This window comes from Nelumbo lutea, chromosome 8 (assembly GCF_056320005.1).
Source record: "Nelumbo lutea isolate HS-2025 chromosome 8, American lotus-T2T, whole genome shotgun sequence".
NCBI classification, from domain to species: Eukaryota; Viridiplantae; Streptophyta; class Magnoliopsida; order Proteales; family Nelumbonaceae; genus Nelumbo; species Nelumbo lutea.
In genome coordinates, this window is record NC_142691.1 from 6,250,365 (window position 1) to 6,275,222 (window position 24,858).

General features: G+C 40.1%; 1 protein-coding gene across 1 annotated transcript in view; it reads right to left on the reverse strand.

Annotated features, from left to right (window-relative positions):
- LOC148842394 (Metallopeptidase M24 family protein) overlaps nucleotides 1-24,858 on the reverse strand; it is a 55,672-nt gene that overhangs the window by 10,670 nt on the left and 20,144 nt on the right. Inside the window, exons 7-11 of the mRNA XM_088957165.1 lie at nucleotides 20,855-20,982; nucleotides 20,150-20,192; nucleotides 18,830-18,913; nucleotides 15,266-15,307; nucleotides 15,042-15,112 (exon numbers count right to left, since the gene is read on the reverse strand). Of these exons, the coding sequence (XP_088813291.1) occupies nucleotides 15,042-15,112; nucleotides 15,266-15,307; nucleotides 18,830-18,913; nucleotides 20,150-20,192; nucleotides 20,855-20,982 (368 nt within the window). The remainder of the gene's footprint in view (nucleotides 1-15,041; nucleotides 15,113-15,265; nucleotides 15,308-18,829; nucleotides 18,914-20,149; nucleotides 20,193-20,854; nucleotides 20,983-24,858) is intronic.

Sequence of the window (24,858 nt, forward strand, 5' to 3'; positions counted from 1 at the left end):
AAACATTACTTAAAAGAAATAAAGAACACTAGGGCCCATTCAGCCCATCCTCACTACACTCCCCCTCAAGCTGAGCATAGATGTCAATTATGCCCAGCTTGCTTACATAATGTTGAAGCTTTGCCTTTGGGACTCCCTTAGAAAATCTGCTATTTGCTCTTCTGGTGCAATGAAAGGTAGGCACGCTGAGGAGTTGCTGCTCACCTCAGGAGTCTCTTCAAGAGAGACCCTTCCTCCTACGCAGAAATGAAGAGAAGAGAAGAGAGAGAGAGAGAAAAAGGTGTGGATTCAATTGCATGTTCATTCATTTGGCCAACCCTTATTTATAATGGTTTTGAGTTACAAAATATCTCAACAAACTCTGTGCTTTAACGAACTCATGCAGAGGGACCAACTGACGTGTTGCTTGTTGCAGTTAGGTGTTGAAACGGCTTGCGTTTGTTCTTCCTTAGGTAAGTGCGAGTGAGTGGAGGCCTGGGCCTCTGGGTTGGGTCTGGGCCTTGGTTCCCAACAGTTCCCCTTCCCTCAAGATGGGCCTTGTCCTCAAGGTCCAAATCTGGAAATTGATTTTTCAGCTGCCAATACGGTTCCCATGTGGAGTCATGGTGGGGAAGCCAAGTCCAGGTTAGTAAAGCTTCTTGCACTATGTTCTTCCCGTGATGGACCCAACGGTAATCCAGTATCTTGGCAGGTGTGAGGGTAATGTTTCCATCTTCCATAAATGTTGGGAGGTCGTTGCTAATTTTGGTTGGATCTCCCATGGACTTCTTAGGCAAGGAAATGTGAAAAACTGGGTGGAGACAAGCTGTCTTGGATAGGTCCAGTTGGTATCTTCTCAATTATCTTGAACGGCCCAAAGTAGCGAGGAGAGAGCTTATGCCAGGCCCTTTTTGCTACTGAGGACTGTCGCTTGAGGTAGACGTAGTCCCCCACTTGAAAGTCGACAGCCCTATGTTTTTCGTCGTACTGCTTCTTCATGAATTGTTGGGCCTTGTGTAAGTTCTCCTTCAGGAGGCTGAGCACCTCATCTCCTGCCAACAACTGGGCTTCAACTTCTGCAAATGCGGTTGAACCCATTTTGTACGGAAGGATGTGTGGTGGTTCCCTTCCAAACCCTGTTGCCGTCTAGAATGTAGTGTTGTACAAGTATTCGACCCATGGGAGTCACTTTGTCCAATGTTTGGGCTTGGAACCCACAAAACAACGTAGGTAAGTTTCCAAGCATCTATTCAGCACTTCAGTTTATCCGTCAGACTGAGGGTGATAACTAGTAGATAGATGAAGCATTGCCCCCTGTAAACGGAAATATTCCTTCCAGAACTCACTGAGGAAGGCTGGATCCCGATCTGAGATGATCAATTTGGGGGTACTGTGGAGTCTTGTCACTTCTTTGGTAAAGGTTTCAGCTACTGAAGCTACGGTGTAGGGATGTGATAGGGCAATGAAGTGCCCATACTTAGAGAGCCTGTCGACCACCACCATGATCACCGTCTTGCCACCAGAGCGTAGAAGGCCAGTGATGAAGTCCAAGGATATATCTTCCCAAATCTGAGATGGGATTGGGAGGGGTTGCAGGAGCCCAGGAGGGGATTGGGCCGAGTACTTTTGTTGCTGGCATACTGCACACTGTGCTACGTGTTGCTCTACTGCCTTCTTCATGTTGGGCCAATAAAAATGTGATGAGAGCCTCTTATAAGTCCGAAAAATACCTGAATGTCCTCCTAACACCGAGTCATGATAAAGCTCTAGCAAGGTCTTCTGATGCGCTGAAGTAGGAGAGAAAACAAATCTCCCTTTAAAAAACAAGTCTGGTCCCTTCATGGTGTACCCCGGTGTAGAGGTGGGGTCTTGCAAATAGCTTTGCCACACCTTTCCAAGGCTGGGGTTGTTTCTGGCCTCCTCTCGTAAAGCTTCAAATAGAGGGTAATGGGGCTGAGAGTGTACTAACAGCGACAACTCAGCCTTCCGTGACAATGCATCTGCAGCAACAACTTCATTACCCACTTTTGCTGATCTGGGGTGAGAGCTTTTTGGTCCAGTATAAACTTCAAGCTTCTCTAATCAGTTCAGATTATGAACCTTAGACCTAACAAGTATGGTCGCCATTTATGGACTGCCAGCACTATTGCCATAAGCTGCTTTGTATATGTTGATTGGTTTTGGGCTCTAGTGGAGAGGTCCTTGCTGAAATAAGATAAGGGCCTTCCATTTTGCATGAGCACCGCTCCAACCCCCACACCTGATGCATCACAACCACAAAGGTCTCTTCGGAATTTGGTAAGGTTAAGACTGGTGGGCTGGTAATGGCCTGCTTGAGGGAATCAAAAGCCTTCTGGGCCTGCTTCATCCACACGAAGCAATCTTTTTTGAGAAGCCTAGTTAGTGGGGCTGCTAGTGACCCATAATTGCATATGAACCTCCGATATCAGCCGGTAAGGCCCAAAAACCCGCGCAGGGCTTTGACTGTCTTTGGCGTGGGAGAGTCCTGTAAAAATTATTTTTTTTCTGGGTCAGCCATGACCCTTCCAGCTGCAACCACATGGCCCAAATAATGGACTTCAGTCTGCCCAAAAACACACTTTGAAAGTTTGGCAAACAGTTGGTGCTGTTTCAGCAAGCTCAATGTTTGTTCCAAGTGTTGGAGGTGTGAATCCCAATCCTTGTTGTATGCCAGAATATCATCAAAGAAGACCAAAATAAAACGCCGGAGGTAGGGCTTGAAGACATCATTCATGATGGCCTGAAAGGTAGAAGGGGCGTTGGACAGCCCAAACGGCATAACTAGGAACTCATAGTGTCCATCATGGGTTCTGAAGGCTGTTTCGTATATATCTTCAGGGTGGACCCGGACTTGGTGATAGCCGGACCAGAGGTCCATTTTGGAGAAATACTTAGCTTGCCCCAGCTCATCTAATAGCTCATCCACAACCAGGATCGGGAACTTATCATTGACTATGATATGGTTCAGAGCCCGATAATCTACACAAAAACGCCAGGACCCATCTTTCTTTTTAACAAGGAGTACTGGGGACGAAAACGAGCTTGTACTAGGCTGTATCCATCCCTTGTGCAGGAGCTCCTTCATGAGCCTCTCAATCTCAGTCTTTTGAAAGTGCGGGTATCTGTAGGGCTGCGCGTTGGTAGGGGCTTCCCCTGGAGTTAGGGGTATGCGGTGGTCTTGGAACCGATTTGGAGGAAGCTGGTCTGGGTCTCTAAAGACTTTTGGGAATTGGGCCCATCTGCATCAGCAGCAAGTGTTCCTTCCCAAACCCCCCTTTTATCACTGTTGAAGTTTGACCTGCCCTAGAATTTTGTCTTGTTCGTTGACTGTAAAGTAAAGTAAACAGCAAGTAGGAGAAGAAAGAAGAAGAGAGAAAAGAGAGGAAAGAGATAAAGGCTGGTTCGAATTAGAGAAAGATTATCTCCCTAGATTCGGCCAGACCTGTTATTATATTATTAACTTGATGAAAATGACTTAAGTGCCCTTCTTTAAGTAAGAAGCACTCGAACTAACATAACAGTACACATCAACCTTCTCAACAAGTACAAAGACCGAAATACCCCTTCACTAACACCACTATCACTCCCCCTCAAGCTGGTGAGTATATATCATATAATCCCAGCTTGTTACATATGTAGTCCACTCTCCCCCGACTCAAACCTTTTGTAAACAAGTCTGCCCACAGGTTTCCCGTACTAACATATGCAGTTTCTATCACCCCATTCAGCACCTTCTCTCTCACAAAATGACAGTCAACTTCGATGTGCTTGGTTCTTTCATGAAACACTGGATTGGAAGAGATGAACTGTTGCCTGATTGTCACAATAGAGCTTCATTGGAGTACTGATGTCATATCCTATCTCCTGTAGAAGGTTCCTCAACCACACTAATTCACAAGCAGTATGTGCCATGACCCTATATTCTGCTTCTGCACTACTTCTTGCCACAACTGTTTGCTTCTTACTTTTCCACGTTACCAAGTTACCCCCCAGAAAGGTGCAATAGCCTGTGGTGGATCATCTATCAAACATAGAACCTGCCCAATCAGCATCGGTGTATCCTTCTACTACCAGTTTTCCACCACTCCTGTACAACAAACCACGACCAGGAGCTCCTTTCAGATACATCACAATCCTTAGCACTGCATTCCAATGTGGGACCAAAGGTTTCTGCATGAACTGACTCACCACACTAACCGCAAATGAAATATCTGGCCGAGTAATGGTTAGATAGTTTAGTTTGCCTACAAGCCGTCGATATCTGTCAGGGTCTTCAAATACTTCACCTATATCACTGCTCAGCCTCGTATTTGTTTCCATAGGTGTCTCAGCCGGTTTAGTACCCAACAACCCTGTTTCTTCCAATAAATCGAGCACATATTTCCTCTGACACAAATTAATGCCATGCTTAGTTCTTGCTACCTCTATGCCCAAAAAGTATTTCAAATTGCCAAGGTCCTTTGTCTGAAAGTGTTCCTGTAGGAATGCCTTCAATCTGTCAATGCCCATTTTATCATTCCCAATCACAACGATATCATCCACATACACCACCAATATTATTTTGCCTGCTGAAGAGTCAAAACTAAAGACAGAGTGATCAACTTGGCACTGTTTCATACCAAACTTCTTGACCACCTCATTGAACTTACCAAACCATGCTCGAGGGGACTGTTTAAATCCATAAATAGCCTTCTTAAGTTTGCATACCTTACCATCCTCCCCCTGAGCAACAAACCCTGGTGGTTGCTCCATGTAGACCTCCTCGAGCAAATCACCATGCAAAAAGGCATTTTTGATATCTAGCTGATGAAGAGGCCAATGAGTGAGAGATGAAAACACACCTGGAGTTCCCGTCATGTGATCGGAGGCTCTAGAGTCAATAATCCAGGGGTTGGGTGTGGATGCCAAACAAGCCATACCTGAGTGTGCAAAGGAAGTTGTGTTCTGTTGCGACTTGGATTAAACAAACCTCTAATACTCATCCCGAGGAACACTCACCATCTCCTTGCCTGGGCCATCTGAAGGGGTAGAAGGCATCGGGTCAGCTGACTGGTTCTCCTGTCTAGAGCTGAAACTGGTGTCACTAGTCATGGCATGGTTGGCCCACGTCGAGGGAGGACCATGTAAGTCGTAGCAGTAGTTAATGGTATGTCCATCCAATCCACAATGAGTACACTTCCGTGGACCCGAGCCACGTCCTCTACCACGAGCTCCCCCTGAATCTCTGCCTCTAGTACGACCACCACCACGGGTATGTGTAGATCCACCAATACCACTTCTGCCAGGCTGGGCTCCTCGAGCCCCACTTATGCTACCTCGACCTCTCGACACTGCAAATGCTGATTTATCGGAGACATTAGAATCCATAGATCCAATGAAAGCCCTCCGAAGACGAGCAAACACCTCCTCTAAAGATGGAAGAGCAGATCCCCCTAGTATCTAAGGTTGTACTAGTTCATACTCAGACTTCAGCCCCACCAGAAACCGTGTCACATCAAGATGCTCTCGCTGTTGCTATTGAACTTTGACATCAGAAGTGAGAGGATGATAGCCATTTAACTCATTACGGATATTCCTCACACTGGCATAGTACTCCTCCAGGCTCTGACTTCCCTGTTGCAGATTGAAGTATTCCTGATACAATTGATATACCCTAGTGGTATTATCCTGACCTGAATACAGTTTCTTAGCATGATCCCACACCTCTTTGGCTGTGTCAAGAAACATGAAGTTCACACTGATTTTGGGTTCCATACTGTTCCACAACCATGTAATGATCTGTGCATCTTCTTGTTCCCAATCTTCATACTCTTGAGAATTAGCGGGGGGTTTCTCCTCTCTTATATGCTTCACTTTCTTCTTTGCCTTCAGAAAAACCTCTACACTCTTGGCCCAAGGAACATAATTCTCTCCATTCAGTTTAATGGAGGTCATTTGGACATTCAGGTAGTCAGTAGAGATCATTACACTAGGTTTACTATCACTGTTATCTGCCATTGCCGAACTCCCTTATCACTGAATTCTGAGCACTGAATTATGAGCACTACACACTGCACACTACACACAGACACTTCACCGAAATCTGCACACTGATTTCAATAGTAATAAATGCTGAGAACTGCAACACCACAAACCCTAATCACCGAAATCTGCACACTGATTTTAGCAGTATTAAATGTTGAAAAACTGCAACACCACAGCCCCTACTCACCGAAGTCTACAACCTGATTTCAGTGATATCAAGTGCTGAATACCACACTTGTAACACCACAAACCCTAATCCACACTGTTGCCCTTTGAGTCACACACAAACCAGAATAAACCCTAGCACACTGCAATCGAAACCCATCATGCGAACTATACTACACCTCTCATGTATTCCATAACAGAAAATATGCATAAAAAAAACTTTACCTCATCGCCTGAAGGCCAACCACACGAAGGGCTGAGACACCACTGCACCACACGTACCAGCCATAACTAGGGCCTAGAAACCACAGCAACCAATCACCAATGACACAATCGGAGGCAATAGGAACCTCCTAGGGAACTCTTGCACAATGCCTCCGTGAACTCTTGCCATGAAATTTGGGGACGGGATCGTCTGAACCACTGAAACCACAAAATCACCTCCCCTTCCAGATGGAAAGAAGCGATGGTCACACGCTGGAGTCCCTATACATCATGATATTCTAAGTACTTCTCGGCCTTGATGATCCAAGGAATCGGATCTCCTCCGTAGAACGTCGGGAAGTCCAATTTGGTGATTCTTCCTAGAACCTAGTTTCCCCTCCTGCTGCTACCCCATCTAGATTCTTCATTGTCACCATCGCAGCCTACGGTGGGAGTAGCTTTCTCCTTCCGAGATGTGATCACCGACATGGCTTCCTTGATCTCCTTAAGCCTCGTGACCACCTAGTGGAGATCGACTTTGATCTTGTCCACCCTCTCGTCTAGAGTCACCAATCATGTGTTGGCCATCTTCGACCGTTCAAGTTGGCCAACCACACTCTAATACCAATTGATGAGTTGCTGCTAACCTCAGGAGTCTCTTTGAGGGAGACCCTTCCTCCTACGCAGAAATGAAGAGAAGAGAGAGAGAGAGAGAGAGAGAGAGAGAGAGAGAGAAGAATGAGTGAGTGAGTGAGAGAGAGGTGTGGATTCAATTGCATGTTCATTCATTCAGCCAACCCATATTTATAATGGTTTTGGGTTACAAAATATCTCAACAAACTCTATGCTCTAACGAACTCATGTAGACGGACCAGCTGACGTGTTGCTTGTTGCAGTTAGGTGCTAAAACAACTTGCATGTGTTCTTCCTCAGGTAAGTGCGAGTGAGCGGAGGCATGGGCCTCTAGGTTGGGTCTAGGCCTTGGTTCCAAACACACACCTCTCCTGAAACCACTCTCTCCCATATAAAGTGTTTGTTTACCTCAATGTGCTTAGTTCTATCATACTGAATTGGGTTGTGAGCAATGTTAATAGCAGCTTGGTTATCACAATACAACATCAGTGGCTCGTCACATGAAACACCCATCTCATTAAGGAGAGATCTAAGCCATAACAACTCAGAAACACCATAGGCCATAGCTCTATACTCTAGCTCAGCTGAAGATCTAGCGACCACTAACTGCTTTTTGCTTCTCTAGGAAACAATATTTCCAGCTACCATAGCACAATATCCTGATGTGGATCTCCTATCATCCACATTTCCTGCCCAAACAGCATCTATATATGCTTCTACCTTCATGTGTCCATGTTTTGCAAATAATGTACCCTTCCCGGGAGTTCTCTTAAGGTAGCGAAACACCCTTTTTGCAACAGCCATATGCGTCTCTGGGAGCATGCATCAACTGGCTAATGGCACTCACAACATATGAAATGCCTAAACGAGTCATACATAGATAAAGAAGCTTTTCCAGTAATCTCCGAAACACTCCTCTGTAAGCTAAAAGTTCTCCATTAGCTGAGAGTTAACGATTCACATCAATAGGGGTAGAGGCCGGTTTAGCACCAAGTTTTCCAATCTCAATAAGAAGGTTGATATAATTCAGATATAGTGTCCTTACAATTTTAGATACTAATAATAATAATAAGAGAAGAGAAAACTGTTCTAGTCGAACTAGAGAGAAAAATCTCTTTTCTCAAGTCAGCCAAACTTTATTTGTACCTTTCTAAACAAATCAGAATTACTCTTATGCCCTCACTTAAGTGAGAGACACATCAGCCAACTTAAGATCTACTCATAATTACATTTAACATATAACTTAATGTAAAATGCCTATACTACCTTTCTACAACCGACTCCAACAAAGGTCTAGCACTTCCATCGAGAAACAAAGATACCTTCCTTGGACCTAGCAACCTCAATGCCCAAAAAATACTACAACTCCCCTAAATCTTTAATTTCAAATTCAGAACTGAGAAACTTCTTGAGATGACTAACTTCTTCTGTATTACTACCAGTAACCACAATATCATCAACATAAACTATCAAGGAATGTTACCAGAGTGCCTTTTCTCTTAACAAAGAGGGTATGATCTGATTGAGTCTGAGTGTATCCAAATTGAACAAAAGCAACTCTAAACCTATCAAACCAAGCACGTGGAGATTGTTTCAGGCCATAAAGTGATTTTTTCAATCTACACACCTTACCCTGCATTTCCTTGCCATATATACTAGGAGGAAGGGACATATATACCTCTTCAATGAGATCACCATTCACAGAAACTTCAATTTCTGTATTTTTTTAGATGTTTGTTTGTGTTCATTCTCTGCTTAGATGTATCTTTTTAGATGTTTGTGTTCATTCTCTGTTTAGTACAAATGAAAGTGATTGCAGGTATAAGTTTAACTTTCGTGTTCATTCTCTATTTAGTTTCCGATTAGATGTTTACAGAGGTCAATCATAGCTCATGGCTAAGGATAAAAGAACTCTCACCGAAGTCATCTTAGCAACTGGAGAAAATGTCTCAATATAATCTATCCCATATACCTAGGTATATCCCTTGGAAACAAGCCAAGCCTTATACCTCTCAATTGGCCCATCTGCACGATACTTGATAGTGAAAACCCACTTGCACCCAACAAGTTCCTTCCCAGCTGGCAAGTCAACAATATCCCAGGTATTGTTTTTATTAAAGGCTTTTGTTTTAGTACTCATAGCATCCCTCCAATCCGGTGTGGCTAAGGTTTCTAAAACAAACTTTGGGATGGATTAAGAGGAAATAGAGCTAGAAAGGCAAAGCAGAATGGGGACAAGAAGTTGTATGAAAGGTTTTTGGAAATACAATGAGTTGTGCGTTTCCTCTTACCTTTTTGCAAAGCAATGGGTAGGTCAAGGTCTGGAAACGAGGGTGTTGGTGGACATGTCCTATCTTTGGTAATTGAGAGTGCCTGAGTCTCAACTGGAGGTGTGGGATTAACTTGTGTTTGCTTTAGCCTTTGCCGCTGGTACCACCTTTGGAGAATAGAATGAGTGGAAACAATTGGAGGACTAGCAGGAGGTGAGGGAGGAGTAGGAGTGGAAGACCTCAAAGGAAAGGATCCCTCCACGGGAATGGGGGTAACTGTGGAGGGCTCAACACAAGACTCAACTGGAGTTGGCAAAGGAAGGGATAAAGAAAACAACTCGAGAGATCTCTCCCCCTCAGAAGGATGGCTATAAAAGGAACTGACTCTACAAAGGTGACATCCATGGAAACAAACCAAGTGCCACTAATGGGATCAAAACAACAATACCCTTTCTATGTGGAGGTATAACCAAGGAAGATACACTTCTAAGCCTTAGGGTCAAACTTGTGTCTTTTGGAACTGGGAATGTGGACATAACAAGTGCAACCAAAGACCCTCAGAGGAATATAGAAAATCTCAAAATCAAGAAAAAGGACTCCACAAGGAGATTTCAACCCCAAGACTTGAGAAGGCATGCGATTAATAAAGTAAGTAGTTGTTAAAACTACATCACCCCAAAACTTCACAGGAACATGGGTAGCAAAAAGAATGCTCCTTGCAACTTCTACAATGTGTCAGTTTTTTCTCTACGCTACTCCATTTTGTTGTGAAGTGTGGGCACAAGAACTCTGATGAATAACCCCAAACTTCTCAAGATAGGAGGTAAGGTCCTTCTCAGAACATTCTTTAGCATTGTCTGACCGAAATATTTTGATGCGGTTATTAAACTAAGTATGTGTTCATGGAACTGTTGCACAAGTTTGGACACTTCAGCCCAAGAGTGCATAAGGTAAATCCAAGTATATCGTGAAAAATCATCAATAAACAGGATGAAATATTTATACCAACCCATACGTGGTAAATGGTAAGGCCCCCACACATCAGAGTGAACAATATTAAAAGGAATAGTTGATCTTTTATTACTTGAAGGATAAGTGCTCTTACAATGCTTTGAGAACTCACAAGACTCACAATAAAGACTCGATAGACTAATTCCTTTAAATAACTTTGGAAACAATTGGCTCAATAAAGAAAAGGACAAATGACCCAAACGACTATGACATAACATAATACAACTAATGGACTTTGAAACAAATGCAGTTCTCTTAGGTTGTACTTGGCTCTGCTCAGGTGTGTCTAACAAATAGATCCCATTCGCCTCATGGCCACTCCCATTCACCTTTTGAGACTCCATGTCCTAAAAAAACAATATGAAGGAAAAAAGGACACACTACAATTCAGGGATTTAGTCAAATTACTAATTGAAAGCAAATTGGTATTAAGTTTAGGTACATGAAGAACAGATGATAAGGTCAAGGCATTAGAGGTCTTAACGTCTCCCTTTCCCATGATAGGGGCTAGGGAACCATCAGCAAGGGATATCTTATCCTGACCAGAAAGAAGTTGGTAAGAGGTGAATACTTGAGTGAGCATATGTAGAGGAAGGAACAATCTCTTATGGAGCTATAGCAGTGGACTCCAAGTGGATGATGATTCGGCCATGCTTCTCATATTCAGCCCTGGTGACTGCAAGTTGTTCTCCCACTGACTTCTCTCCACCCTGTCCTTATTCACCTTGTAAAGAGGTGGCAATATTTGCATTTCCACCTTTTCCAGTTTCAACCCTTTTCCCACCATTTTCTTTCTTGAATCTGGTAGGAACGAGCTCTGGATGCAACTTTCAACATGTCTTTAGTGTGTTTAAGCTTCTTGTAGTATTCATAGATAACATCTTTCTTCCTAGTGCTAACCTTCAGCTTCATCCCCGCATTAGTATAGTGATCAACTTATGACTCAACAGACCGAACCTGTCTTCTGCTCTCCTCACTGCTCACCATAGCATATGCCTGAGACAAAGTCGAATCATCCTTTGCTAAAACATTCTACCTCGCAATATCATACTCTGAGTAGAGTCCGGTGAGGAACTCAAAAACCCAATTTCTCTCCACCAACCTCCTATATGTTTCTGCATCCTTTGTGCAACCCCAAACAACAGTCTTCATCAGATCAATCTCTTGCCAAAGAGATTTCAGCATAGAGAAGTAGGTTGCTAAGGGCTTCTCCCCCTGTCTAAGATTATTCACATCATGCTTCAATTTGTAGGCCCGAGCAACATTAAGCTTTTGAGAATAGGTCTTTGTGACACTATCCCACACTTCTTTTGCAATTTCCATCCACAGGTAATGCTAACTAATGCGTGGTTCCACAGAATTCACTAACCAACCCACCACTGTGTAGTTTTTCCTACATCCACCTTTCATAGGTAGAATCGTCCTCCTCCAATTTCTTCTTGCTCCCAGTAATATAGCCCCATTTTCCTCTACTACACACATGTATCTTAATAGATTGAGACCAAGCAAAATAATTGGTCCCATCTAGCTTCACAATAGTTATAACCCCAAAACGATTCTCCACCGACCCACCAAGTCCAAAACCCGAAATCTGTGGAATATTTGGTCTCTCCTCTAGTTTGCTCCATTGAGTAAACGGATGCAAACGAAAATCAAATTAGGGTTTTACTAGGCTAGATTTACTGTTCTAAGCAAAGAACAACCTCCCAACCCCGCAAAATTAGGGTTTCATAGGGTCCTGTGGGATGGGGAGAAAAAAGAAAAACGTCAACCACCCCTTCCAAAGGTTCTAGAATTCAACCCAACCAAGACCACCCCTAATAGAAATCAAAAGGCTTACCTTTGATCCCCAAGCGCCTAGTTCAAACTGTCTCTACGACCTATTACAAGGTTTCTCTAGTTATCTAGGGTTTTCGGGAAAAATCTCCAAGAACCTGCCCTGGCTTCAACCAAGGATGAAAAACCTCCACAAAACTCTCCAAAAACCTTCCTAACTGGGCTGTGTTTCTCTAGTTATCTAGGGTTTTCGGGAAAAAACTCCAAGAACCTGCCCTGGGCTTCAACTAAGGATGAAAAACCTCCACAAAACTCTCCAAAAACCTTCCTAACTGGGCTGTATAAGTAGTTGAGCGATTAATCGATCAGTTCTGCATACACACTATGAATGGGCAAAGAAAGGAGAAAAAAGTCGAAAGTGAGAACCCACTCTGATACCAAGTTGAAAATTACACCTACAGTAATTCAGATAATGCAAAAAAAAAAAAAGAAGAAAAGAGAGAAAGAGAAGGAAGAAGAAAAGAAATTTCAGCAATAGGTTGTGGAAGAAGAAAAGAAGGGAAAAGATAAAAGAAGAATCCAAACCTCTCTCTCTAGCTCCCTTTCATCTCTTTTATTATAATTCTAAGTCTGAGTACAATTACTTGGATAACCTTAATGGCGCGGCCAGCACTAAAGAAATAATTAAAGAAGATAAAAGAAGGCCTATAACTAAAAAACATAACTTTTAAACACTACTTAAAAGAAATAAAGAACACCAGTGCCCATTCAGCCCATTCTCACTACACCAACAAAGTTGATAAGCCAACAAATCTACTTGGTTAAAAGGCCATTACATAATATTGGTCTTGACAACTTAGGATCTTGGCCTGGAAGGGATAGAGTGGATGCAAATCTAACCTCTGGTATTTTTTGCACAAAGTGGCTACTCTCACTCTATAATCCATGTTATTATGCTTGTTAACCCAAGTTTATCGAATCTTTAATGCCTACACAGTTCAGATCTCGTATAATTGGGATAAAAAGGGTCATCACCCAATGTTGGTCATACGTGTTCAAAACGTTCGTGCTTGTAAAAGATGATACTATAGAAATAGTATTGTTATAAGTACATAAATATAAAGACATACAAGTCTTATGCATCTATCTAAATATATATATATATATTTGCCGACATGGACCAATCAATATCCGTATACATATACATGAATATATAGGAAAAAATCAAGAAAACCAAGTATTGTAAATAATATTTGAAACAATAAAGTATATAAATTAATTATATAATACTGTTGACATCCTTTTAATGCTAATACAGCACTGCCATCCAATGTTGCAACGTTTGCAAAAAGGCAGTGTTCCTTCAGTCTGTAATATGAAGGACCTTTCTCTTGCAATGGTGAAATAGGAGCAGTGCAGCATGGTCAAAACTTTACCACCTTGGCCTAGAGTCATACTAGAGAGGAGTGAGGAAACACTTAAGGGGCTGTGGATATACTGTTGTTTAGGTTATAATAATAACAGAAAAGCTACAGAGTGGCAAAAGCCAAACTACCCATCAAGGCATGGTCCAAAACCGGTTCATCCCATGTGAAAGTCCAAACGCCATTTGGGTAGCATTATATATGTATCTTCAAGTATCAAGTTTCTAGTTTAACTTGCACTGAAATCACATTTAACATATCAGTAGCATTGTCCACACAAGAAAACTAAAGTAAATGGATATACACAGTGTGAAATACATATACAACACATCTAGACATGCTGTATGTCTAAGAACTTAAATTATCATTCCTTGTTCCCAGAAAATCCCAAGATATATACAAATTCCCCACATCTACAATTCCACTTGTATCAAGTCAATTGTCTATAACAATTTATGATCTATAAATTTATTTTCTGATAACTAGGTTTTTTTTCATATTAGCACGATCTGGAGAACTGTCTACGCAAATCCAAATCACAACATCTCACACCATCCATTTGTATGACAGCAAATTATTAAATATTTTAAGATTGCAGATTGTTGAAGAATATAGATAACCTATACCACTAGGACAATACCGTTATATACCATATGCTATATCTCTTTCCTTACCTTCATATGATACTTTCTTTACCTGGCAGCCATTAATAAAACATTCTCATAATTCACTTATCAGATGTAAATAAAACTGATATGCCACCAGTTGTGACAAATAATTATCGAAACCAGGATGGATATCAAACAGAAAAGCAGATGGCAGACCAAACTGATTATGTGCATAAAACTGGGTTGAACTAATGATATTAATAAGTAAATAAAATTTAAATATCTATCTCTTTCCTCTCAAGATATTTACCTCTGGGATAGGACTTTTAACTTCCATAATCCTTTTCCCCCACTCCCTCTCTTCCTCTCTTCCTCTCTTCACTCTCTCCCTCCACCTCTTTCAACTTTTCCCGTCCACTCTTCCAATCCCTCCCTCAACTTCATAATCCCAATCTTCCATTTTTCTTGCAACTTTTTTTCCCTCATAAAAATCAGTTGAATGGCTAAGTTATAACCAAACAATTGAGCATGCTGCATGTTTTAAGTGTTGGATGAATTCAATCAAGATAAAGGAATGGACCAGATTTTGAATGAACTCATCTAATAGGAGAGTTGAGAATTCCTAGGTTTCCGATTTCAAAATGCTGGACTAATCTCAGTTGGTTAACCATAATAAATGCAAAACCAGACCAAGATAAAGTTATCAAGAATGTCCTATAAAGATTCAAGTTGCTTTTGGAAAGAAATCAGGCATCACCAACAATAGGGGTGCAAGTCAGGTTTCCTGAGTTGAAGAATTTTAACATCAGGCTTGAGTCCATTCAAAATTTAAAAAATGCTTAACCCAACTAGACCCAAGTTGCACTTCTATGCCCTAATAAATTTAAAAACGTCTTACAGGGATATTCCAAGTAGACAAGACTTACTTGTGCATATTTACCCAACTTACTCCAGGCTTCATCATAGAAATGACTGTATTGTGAGCCTTAAGTACAGCCTGCAAGTCACAAGTCCTTTTACTAAGAAAAACAAGAAACTTCTAATGATGAGAAACTAGAAGATATTCATCCAATTAGTAAATAAGTACAAATAGAGGAAATGCCAGAAAGACTATTGGAATCTGATAACTACTTTAGAATAAGGTACTTACATTATAAATTAGAAACTGATCACATGTAAATTTGCCATTAACCTGCACCGGATTGAAAATAAGTGCATTATTAGAACAATAAACTAAAAAGAGACAGTTCAATAGCCATGTTTTGCAATTGCCAAAAGAACTAAAAAACAGATAAGAAAAAAACTACATTCCACACTCTGGCACAAAGCATGGTAATTCTAAGAGAAAGACTTCATTTAAGATACTAAGGCTTTTTTTTCCTTTCTCTTTTCCTTTTCCCGAAATAATATTAGAATAGTTGCAATCTCCAGAGTGGAAACACAATGCTTGAAAGTAGAATTAGAAAAGTAACAAGCAAGGGAGGGCGATGTGCTTTAAGATGCAAGGAAAATTTACAAATTAATATAAGTACAATCTTGTGTACTTGCCACCTACTTTTTATCTTCTTGTATTAAAAAAACGCAGAATGCAACATGGTTGGAAAATGGAATAGCCTGAGGGATTTCAAAAAAAAATGTAATTAGAGTATTTACCCCATGGTAATACAACCTTCCCTCATCTATCACAGAGACAGAGATGTGTGTGATTATGCAGTTGTTTGTTTGTGCAAGCTTAACTTACCATCCATCAAAAGGAAATTTACTAGTAGGCACCAAGTTCTTTACCCAGTAACTCCAAGCAACATGTAAAATCATTAGAACTCCATGGCCCCAACGTGATTGAAAACTAAGTTTTTTTCTCCTTTGATTGGTAACCAGACATTTTATTAATATGCGGAAAAAGAATGGCATATAATACAAATTTCCCAAGCACTCATTCATGACCAAATTGTCCTTAATGATGAAAATGTTTCCTGGGACTCCCTTTCTCAGCACTCAATACCCATTAAACTCGTCCATTAATTCACCACAAATAGAAATAACCCCAGTTTTTTAACTCTAGCATGAAACTTTTTTTATAAGTAATCAATAACTGAAGCCATTACAAGCATCCCTTAGAGAGACACTAGATGCTACCTCTCCCAAGAAAAAAAGAAGTTACATATTACATTTGAGCCCAATACAAATGGTTTCTATTCACCCCTTGTGTAGCTAAAGCATCAGTCATCATATTAGCCAATCTTCTTACCCATTATATCCCCATGTTCATATTTCTAGTGAGCCATTTAAATTTCTTCATTTCTCCTCTGTAGCCCACTGGGCCCAAGAGCAAAGCAATAATTTTTTTTTTTTTGAAAAAGGTAAGGTAATTTTATTAAGATATGAAAATAGGGTACAAATAGGCCCCTTTTAAGAGAAACTAGGACCGAAACCCAGATTACAGTACAACGGGCTCCAAACTCCCTGGTTTGGAAACCTTTTACAGATGCAGTCCAAGACGCCACTTTGCCAAAAGAATTAGAAATGAGGTTGTCTACTTCCTTAGCCTTGTTCTGAAACACTCTATTGTTTCTCTCCGCCCAGATGGTGCTGATCGCTGCTGTAGGAATTGATCTCCATACACTTTTGGCCAACTTGGAAAGCCTTAAACAATCCCAGCACCATAGCAGACCCAACACTGACTTTGGCATGGCCCAGGATAATCCCATGGAAGAAAGATAGCGATTCAATAAAGACATCAAAACAGAACAGTGGAGGAACAAATGATTATTGTCCTCTTCCTGCTGACCGCATAACACAATGTAAAACTTGAATCTGCACTCCTCTCCTCACCAGGCTTTTCTTAGTAAGGCATCACCCCAGACAAGAGCATTTACTTAGGTAGGGGCTGCTGCATTCCAGATGGTAGCATCTGGAAATTCAGGTCTGTTACCTACTTCCAAATTTCTGGCAAAGGACCTCACTGAAAATGATCCGTCTGTACTCCAGATCCAGCTCCAACTATCTTCTTCCAGCAGGTTTATGATCTGATTGGATATCAGCTCAAACATCTCCCTCACTTGATTAATTTCCCAACCCTGGAAGTTTCTTCTGAATGAGGGGCTCCAAATGATGGAGTTGTTTAAGACTTCATAGCACTCAACCACCAAAGCTTCCTGATTGTCAGCCAGGAGGTACAACTGAGGAAACAACTCTGCCAAAGACCTTTCTGAACACCCTTTGTCTTTCCAGAGTTTTCAACGCTGACCATTTCCCACCTTCAGAACCAGACTCCTATTCAGAAAAGGATACAAATCCATGATCTTCTTCCAAAGGGAGCACCCTAGGGAATTAACACTAGAGCTAGTTATACAGTCACCTCTGTCAGTGTCATATTTAGCTGCAACCAATTTCCTCCACCAGCTATCCTTCTCTGTCCCAAACCTCCAGATCCATTTTCCAAGGAGGGCTTTATTAAATATTTTCAGCTTTCTAATCCTCAGACCCCCTTTGCCTTTGGGAGAACAAATTTGGTCACAACTTACCAAGTGAATTCTTTTTTCCTCATCCCAACCTTTCCATAAAAAATCTCTCTGGAGGGGCCTGGGTTACCTCCTATATTTCAAATTACCCCTCGTATTCCAAAGGGGTCTGGGTTACCTTGACTGCTTCCATCAAAATTAACTCCACATATCCTTCAGAAAGCGGCAACTACTCTTTTTCTTTTGATAATTGAAGTTAGATTTCATTAAATCTGAAAATATAATCATTACAAGCATCCCTTAGAGAGGCACAAGATGCTACCTCTCTATAAACAAAACAGAAAAATTACAAGTGAGCCCAAAACAAAGATTGTCTATTCAACCCTTCACCCCTTGCTTGGCTAGAGTATCAGCTAACCCATTTGCTGATCTCCTCAACCATTGTATCCTCAAATTCATATTCTTGGTGATCCATAAGAACCTTTTTAATTCATCCCTGTAGCACCAAATCACAGATTCTGGATCCTTTAACAAACCCACCACCAATTTTGAGTACCCTTCAATCACCAAATTGGTTATGTTCAGCTCATTTGCAAATTGTGCTCCTCGAAAGGCTGCAAGCAATTCTGCCTTGAGAGAATCCCCATACCCCAGTGGACCAGAAAACAAGGCTATTAATTTGTCTTCTATGTCTCTCACAACCCCTCCTATACCAGCAGGTCCTGGAAGTGGCAACTACACTGAGTTACCTTTTCCTTCTCAAACAAGCTTCTAGCCACCACCTCCCATTTTCTCCATATATCATCAAAAGAAACTGTAAAAAGGCGTCCATGGTTCTAATCCAGTGATTACCCTGGACAACACACAATCTCTAACCTCTTCTTTGCTGCCTTCATGCATCTCCACATAATTCTTCTCCTTTTAATAATACTCTTTTTTCTTAGAAAGCTTAGTTTCATGAAAAGCTATTCATTGAAGAAGTAGGGCCCAACCAAATGGCCTTTGACCAGGAAGAAAGGAGAATAAAGAGCCACGGCCTTGAAAAAACACAAACAAGAAAAGAGGCATCTGAGACCATTGAGACCAAAGAACAAACTTTCCTATCCATCATAGATTGGATAAAAACATCGGTAAGGCAGTGTGCAAGAGAACTAGCCTTAAGTTGATGCACTCCTTGGCAACCATGTAGCAGAAAACTCAAGTTGATGGTTAATGATAAGAAGAGAGCAAATTGAATTGGATTATATACTCACAGGGAACGAACATGTTATGTCAGAACCATAAAAATGATACTCAGCTCCCATATCTAGCAGTGTCATATCTCCATCGTTTAAGGTCTGCAAACAAGCTATGAGAAATTTAAAATCACAGACCAATATCACAAATGTACTAACTTATTAGGAATTTCTACAATAAAATGAAATCTGAACTTAACCATTACCTTCCAACAAACTAAAAAACACAAGAAAAAATGTTAGTAACAATGGATCAAGTAAGGTATTTCTATTAGCACTAAATGAAAGTTCAACAAACAAACAAACAAACAACACTCTCAATGAACAATGAGAAAGGATAATAATAATGCAGGCATTGTTAAAAGCAAAAAACGGAATTTCTCAAAGCATTTGTTTTTGAGTCCATAAAGGAGAAAACTTTGTTATTTCCAAGGAGTATTTAATTCCACATGATTTGCAGAATTCAATTGTGTCACTGTCACTCCACTGAATGTATATAATAAGTTTATCTCACCCAGAAAAGAAAAAGCAATTACAATTGAGTGCAGGATAGCTCCATTTACCCCTTGCTTGGCCAAAAAAGTGTCAGTCAAGCCATTTGCCAACCTGGGTACCCACTGATAGCTTATCAACATACTCAACTGAATATTTTGGCTGCTTAGTATTAAATACTTGATTTTTTTTGTCAATAGCAATAAAGATTATTGAGGATATTTCTTGATGAAATGGTAACATTTTGAGCTGAAAAGCAAAAAACATAGGATTGTTATGCCAGCAAATAGACAAGAGCTGATTTAGAGGGGTCAGAGTGAGGAAGGACAGGATGATCTTTCACAAATTTAACTTGCTTATTATATTATCATTCTTTTTAGGGGCCATTACTTGATGTAATGATACAATCTCAGGCTAGCATGCATGAGAATGCAGGTTCAAGTCTGAGGATGACCACCTTGTGTGGAAAAAAAAATGCCAAAGGTTAGGATCATACCCAGTCTACCCTACCAAGACCCCAGAGAACTGGGAACGACATTGAGTAATGGCCTTGATAATATCATCTTTCTTTTAAAGAAATAATAACAAATGAAAAACTGAAATAACTGAGTTAAAAGTTTGTCTATATTAGCTGGACAACTGGAAGGCATTAATTCTGAAATATTTTAAAACGATGCTTCTAGGAAAAAAATGGAAAGAAAATCAATGCTTAAGGAGTCAAATACAACAAATAGCAAAATCTTTTTTAAAAGGGACGTCCTCGCTCTTTGGTATTGATTCCACCAAATATTTAACAGTAAACAAGTTCAAGAATGAAGAAAATATTAAACATAATATCTAACATACCCTATCATTTGGAGCAGCTGCATGACCATAATGGAGAACAGCACTGCAAATAAAAAGTAAAATTACTTCAAAATTGATAGCAATTATGGTTGAGATTGGAGACGTAAACATGCTTCTATTTCATTCGCCAGTCCACTCCTTTTTTATGTTTATCTATAGTTCAGGATATCTTCATCAAAGTGCATTTTGGCTACTTTTTATTATCTCAAGTATCTGTCAGATCTAGCAATAAAATGCCGTAGAAGATGAGTCACTTCTGTCATTATAGCTTAGAAAGTCCTTGCTGTTTTGTTCTTTTTACCAGATGTCAATGAATTGAGCCAGGTGGCATCCACTTGAGATTCAGCAGCACTCTCCATCTGGATAGTATCCAAATAATACTGGATTTTTTTCAATATCCAAATAACACTAAATACTTATCCCAAAAGAATAGATGTTAAGATTTTCAAGAAAGAAAACAAACAAATGATAAATTCAAGTATTTTTCATAATATAATAATAGAAAGGCAAGGGATGAATGACAAGGTAAAGAGGGAAAGGTGATGTTTTGTTTGTGTAGACCCAGTCACAAGCTGCATATTTCCACAACTGTCGTGTATGTTATTTATGTGCAGAGTAAGTTTGTGATGTGTGCGTACTTGTGCACCTGTAAATGCGTCTGTGGATGATAAATAAATAAAAAAAGTACAAGAAAAAAATCCTTACCTATTATCACCAGTAGCACAAATACATGTGTATGAACAATGCCTACAACCACCATACATGTAAATGTGGTGAAGAAATATGCTTTCCAACTGATATTCTTTCATGTCCACTCTTGCTTTCCTCATAACCTAATCAAAATGCATGAAGGAAATCATAATCAGAGCTTAATCTTTGTCATAATTTTTTCCTTCCGTCCTGCATAATTATCAGTAAGGTGCCATTTGAGAACAGCTGCAGTGACTTAATGAGTTATTGCTTTGTCTTTCAGTAAAATAAGTTATTAAGGAGGTCGCAAGCTCCGTAATGTCTCAAACTTTGCAATCAAATATTTAACTTTTTAATGATTTCATCCACTAAAATACAAAGCAATAAGTCATTTAGTTCATCTACTTCAGCTGTTACATAATGGCCCCCAAGTCAAATAAACAATATGGTAAAGAAAATTCATGAAATAACAGAAACTAAACATAGATGTAGGTATATACTGTGGAATATAGGTAATATAAATATGTATAATATAATATCTGGATCAGTTTGGTTGAATAGAACAGGAGCAGCTGAACCTATATGTCCAGTGTTTTAAAAGCAAGAGGCACAAGAAAAGCATGGTAGCCTTCTGGTGCCAAGGCAAAAGATGGGCATGTGCCTAGACAAAACAAGGCGCTGATTTAAAAATAACAAATAAAAACATCAATATATAAAAAATGGAACATTGAATTTTAAAAGAAACTAAATGTTTTAAAAAGCTTATTATCAAAATACATAAGCATAACATATAAAACAAAAGTAAAATTGAAGCAAAAAAAATGTGGATCATACCAAACAAAATGTTTCAAGCATTTAACAATTCAAGCAGGTGAAATTCTCAACATGTTTGTTTATCTCCTAGTTGCATTACTTCAAGTAGTTAGTGTGATGTTAGACATCTTGTGTTCCTAATCTTAGGAGGTCAGGGCCTTAACAGTGATGTTTCTTCAATGCCCCTTGAGATAAATCTAAACAAGCCCATCTAGGGGGTTTGGACTTTGGAGGTACCAACATGGGACAAATGGATCATAACATTCCACCATGCTCCACAGTCCCAGCACCCACGCAGGCTGGCTTTACACTAGTCCACCTAGTCCCGGCCAAACACTGCAATGCCGACGTCACCACCTGAACTTGTCCTTTTGTGCTTTTGTGGTAAGGCTTTTTGTGCACTTTATTTGGTCCCGGTTCTCTTATCTCTTTGGTTGCAGGTGGACACCTCCCCCAGATGTGGTAAGCCTCTTTGACCCAAGCTTTTTCAGGCAACCGAAGAGGTATGGTAGATTTATGTGGAGAGCCACAAGAGCAGCTATACACTGATCGGTTTGGGAAGAAAGAAACAGCAGGATCTTTAAAGGAGTGGAGAAATCCAAGGAGAAAACTGTAGAAAGAATAACCATTATGACTACCATCCACTATTTGAAAACTCTAGATTTGTTTAAAGATTTCTCAGCGGAGGACATGTTTAGGAATTGGGGAGTGGTGGCAGCTGCAACATCCACAAAACCTATTGTGCAAGAACTGTGGTCCCCCACCAACACAACAAAGAATAATGTTGAACTTTGATAGGAGCTCTAGGGGTAACCTGGGGCCTTCAGGTATAGGGGGAGTATTCAGAGATGGAGATGGGAGGATTGTTGCTATGTTTTCTGGGCCAATAGGGGTGGATGACTCATTGAGAGCGAAGGTGATGGCTCTACTTCAAGGTGTAAAATATGCCAAACAATTGGGGTTACACCAAGTTGAGATAGAAGGAGACTCTAAATTGTTAATGGACTGGCTGCAAACAGGCAAGTTAGGAGCATGGATGTATTGACAGCCCATATGGGAAATCCTCAATATAACAAGGGAGATTGGTGCACGCTTCAAGTGGATAAGAAGATCAGCTAATGGTCAGGCTAATACCTTGGCCAAACAAGGGAACGTGAGGGAAAGTTTGTTCTGGGCAGTTTTGTAATTCAGATTACTTGGGCTCAACACCTGTTTTAGGGGTTGACAATTGTATTTTAATTTTGTAGTAATGAAATTACCGTTTCCAATAAAAAAAAGCAATATAGAAGTTGGTAGACCATTACTAAAATGTGAAACACATAAGAAATTATAAAAAAACCAAAAAAGTGAACTTATAAAAGGGGCTACGGCTGGGCCCAGGCCTATGCCTTAGAATGTGCCTTGCCTGTGCATCTAGGTGTGCTAATTGTGTCAATGTGTCTCTCATGACTATAAGGAGCATTTGTGTCCTAGGGTGTCAGTTCATATCATAGGCTTGCAAGTCTATTTGGACAATTTTCTTGGTTCTATTTTTGAAGAAGAAGAAGAAGAAGAATAAAATATAAAATTTTATTAAAAAACGAAAACAGTTACAAGATGTTCAAGTGTCAAGATAACACCCTAAATCAAAGCAAGCATACATCAGAAACTTCACTTCAAACTGAACTGATTCACATTACAATTTTGAATCTCTAAAGTGTCCCAAAAATTATCAGCAAAGTCTGAAGGTCTAGTTTGCTCAAATTCTGGAAAGAAACATGACCCAGCTTGTGATGAGTTTGCCAACTGAGGCCACAATCTCTTCAGTGCTTCTTTCCCTTCCTTCAAATAGCCTACTATTCCTTTTCCCCCACAGAGTCCAGCATACTGCAAAAGGGATGCAGCTCCAAACAATTTTAGCTCTCAAACTTCCTCTAAACTTTGGCCATGGGGAAAAGATCTCTGATGAAGAAGATGGTTGAAAGATGGGCATCCCAAAAAGGAAACAATAAAACTCCAAATGAAAATTTCTAAGTGGCATGAAAAAAACAAATGGTGTACAGTTTCCTCATCTGACTTGCACATGTAGCAGACTAGCAGTAGCTAGCCAAGCAAAATCCCCTACTTTTTAGATGATCTCATCCATTTCTTTTGGAGACTGATTTTCTATTCGAGGTGTTACTGAATTTTCTGTTGTGTGTGAGAGAGAGAAGAGAGGTATGATTAGAAGGTTACCTCCATATATTCTTGTATTTTCCATTATTTGTGATAATGGAACTTTTATAGCTCTCCCTCATGGATATGGACAGCCAAGCTGAACCACATTAATTCTGGTCTCTCCTTTTCTTACAAGTTTCTAAAAAATTCACATCTGATGGTGGGTTTTGTATGGGTAAAAGAAAGGCTTTGGGTGATGAAGAATAAGGATAGAAAAGGAAGTAGACAACTTGCTGCCTACCAAAAAAATGAGCATGAAAATAGGAGAGAGGGGAAGAGAGTCTTGCCATTAGGGTAAACAACAAAGAGATATATCACTTAGAAGAACAAGTGAGAGAGAGAGAGGGGGGGGAGAAAAAGAAACAATTCCTGGCAACAAGCAGAATTCACTAAACCAAATTTTATTTATTCAAATCAACTTTTCTTTAATTCCAATTACAATGACAATTTATAGACTCAACATATGAACTAAGATGTCCCTTTACAGATTCCAACTCTTTTTTTGTAATAAATAAAAAGGAATTTTATTGACAAAGAAAAAAAGGTACAAAGAGAGGTGAGACGATATCACCCTCAAAAAAGAAAAAGGCAATCAAAACAAACCGTTGCAGAAACCTTCCCTGAAGTTTGTAAATTGCAATCACCCCCCCCCTTAACTTTTTGACACAGTTGCAAGTAAACCTCCTCTGTTAGAACTCTCTGACCAAGAGGCATGAAAATGTCCAGAATACCCATGAAGTTACTATTGAGGTTGGTTTCTATAGAAAAAACAATGCAAACTTTACGAACAACAACATAAAAAAAAAGTTTAAAGTTGCAAATTTACCTTTGAGCAATGACATGAAGGGAAATTTTGGAAAATAGATTGGAAGGGTTTGGGGTAGCAATTGATATGAAGAGAAAAATTGGAAAATAAATGTCAGTCAAAAGTAATTGCATGGGTATTTTGGTCATTTTCATGCCTCTTGTTAGAGGATTCTAAAAGAGGGGGTTTATTTAAAACTGTGTCA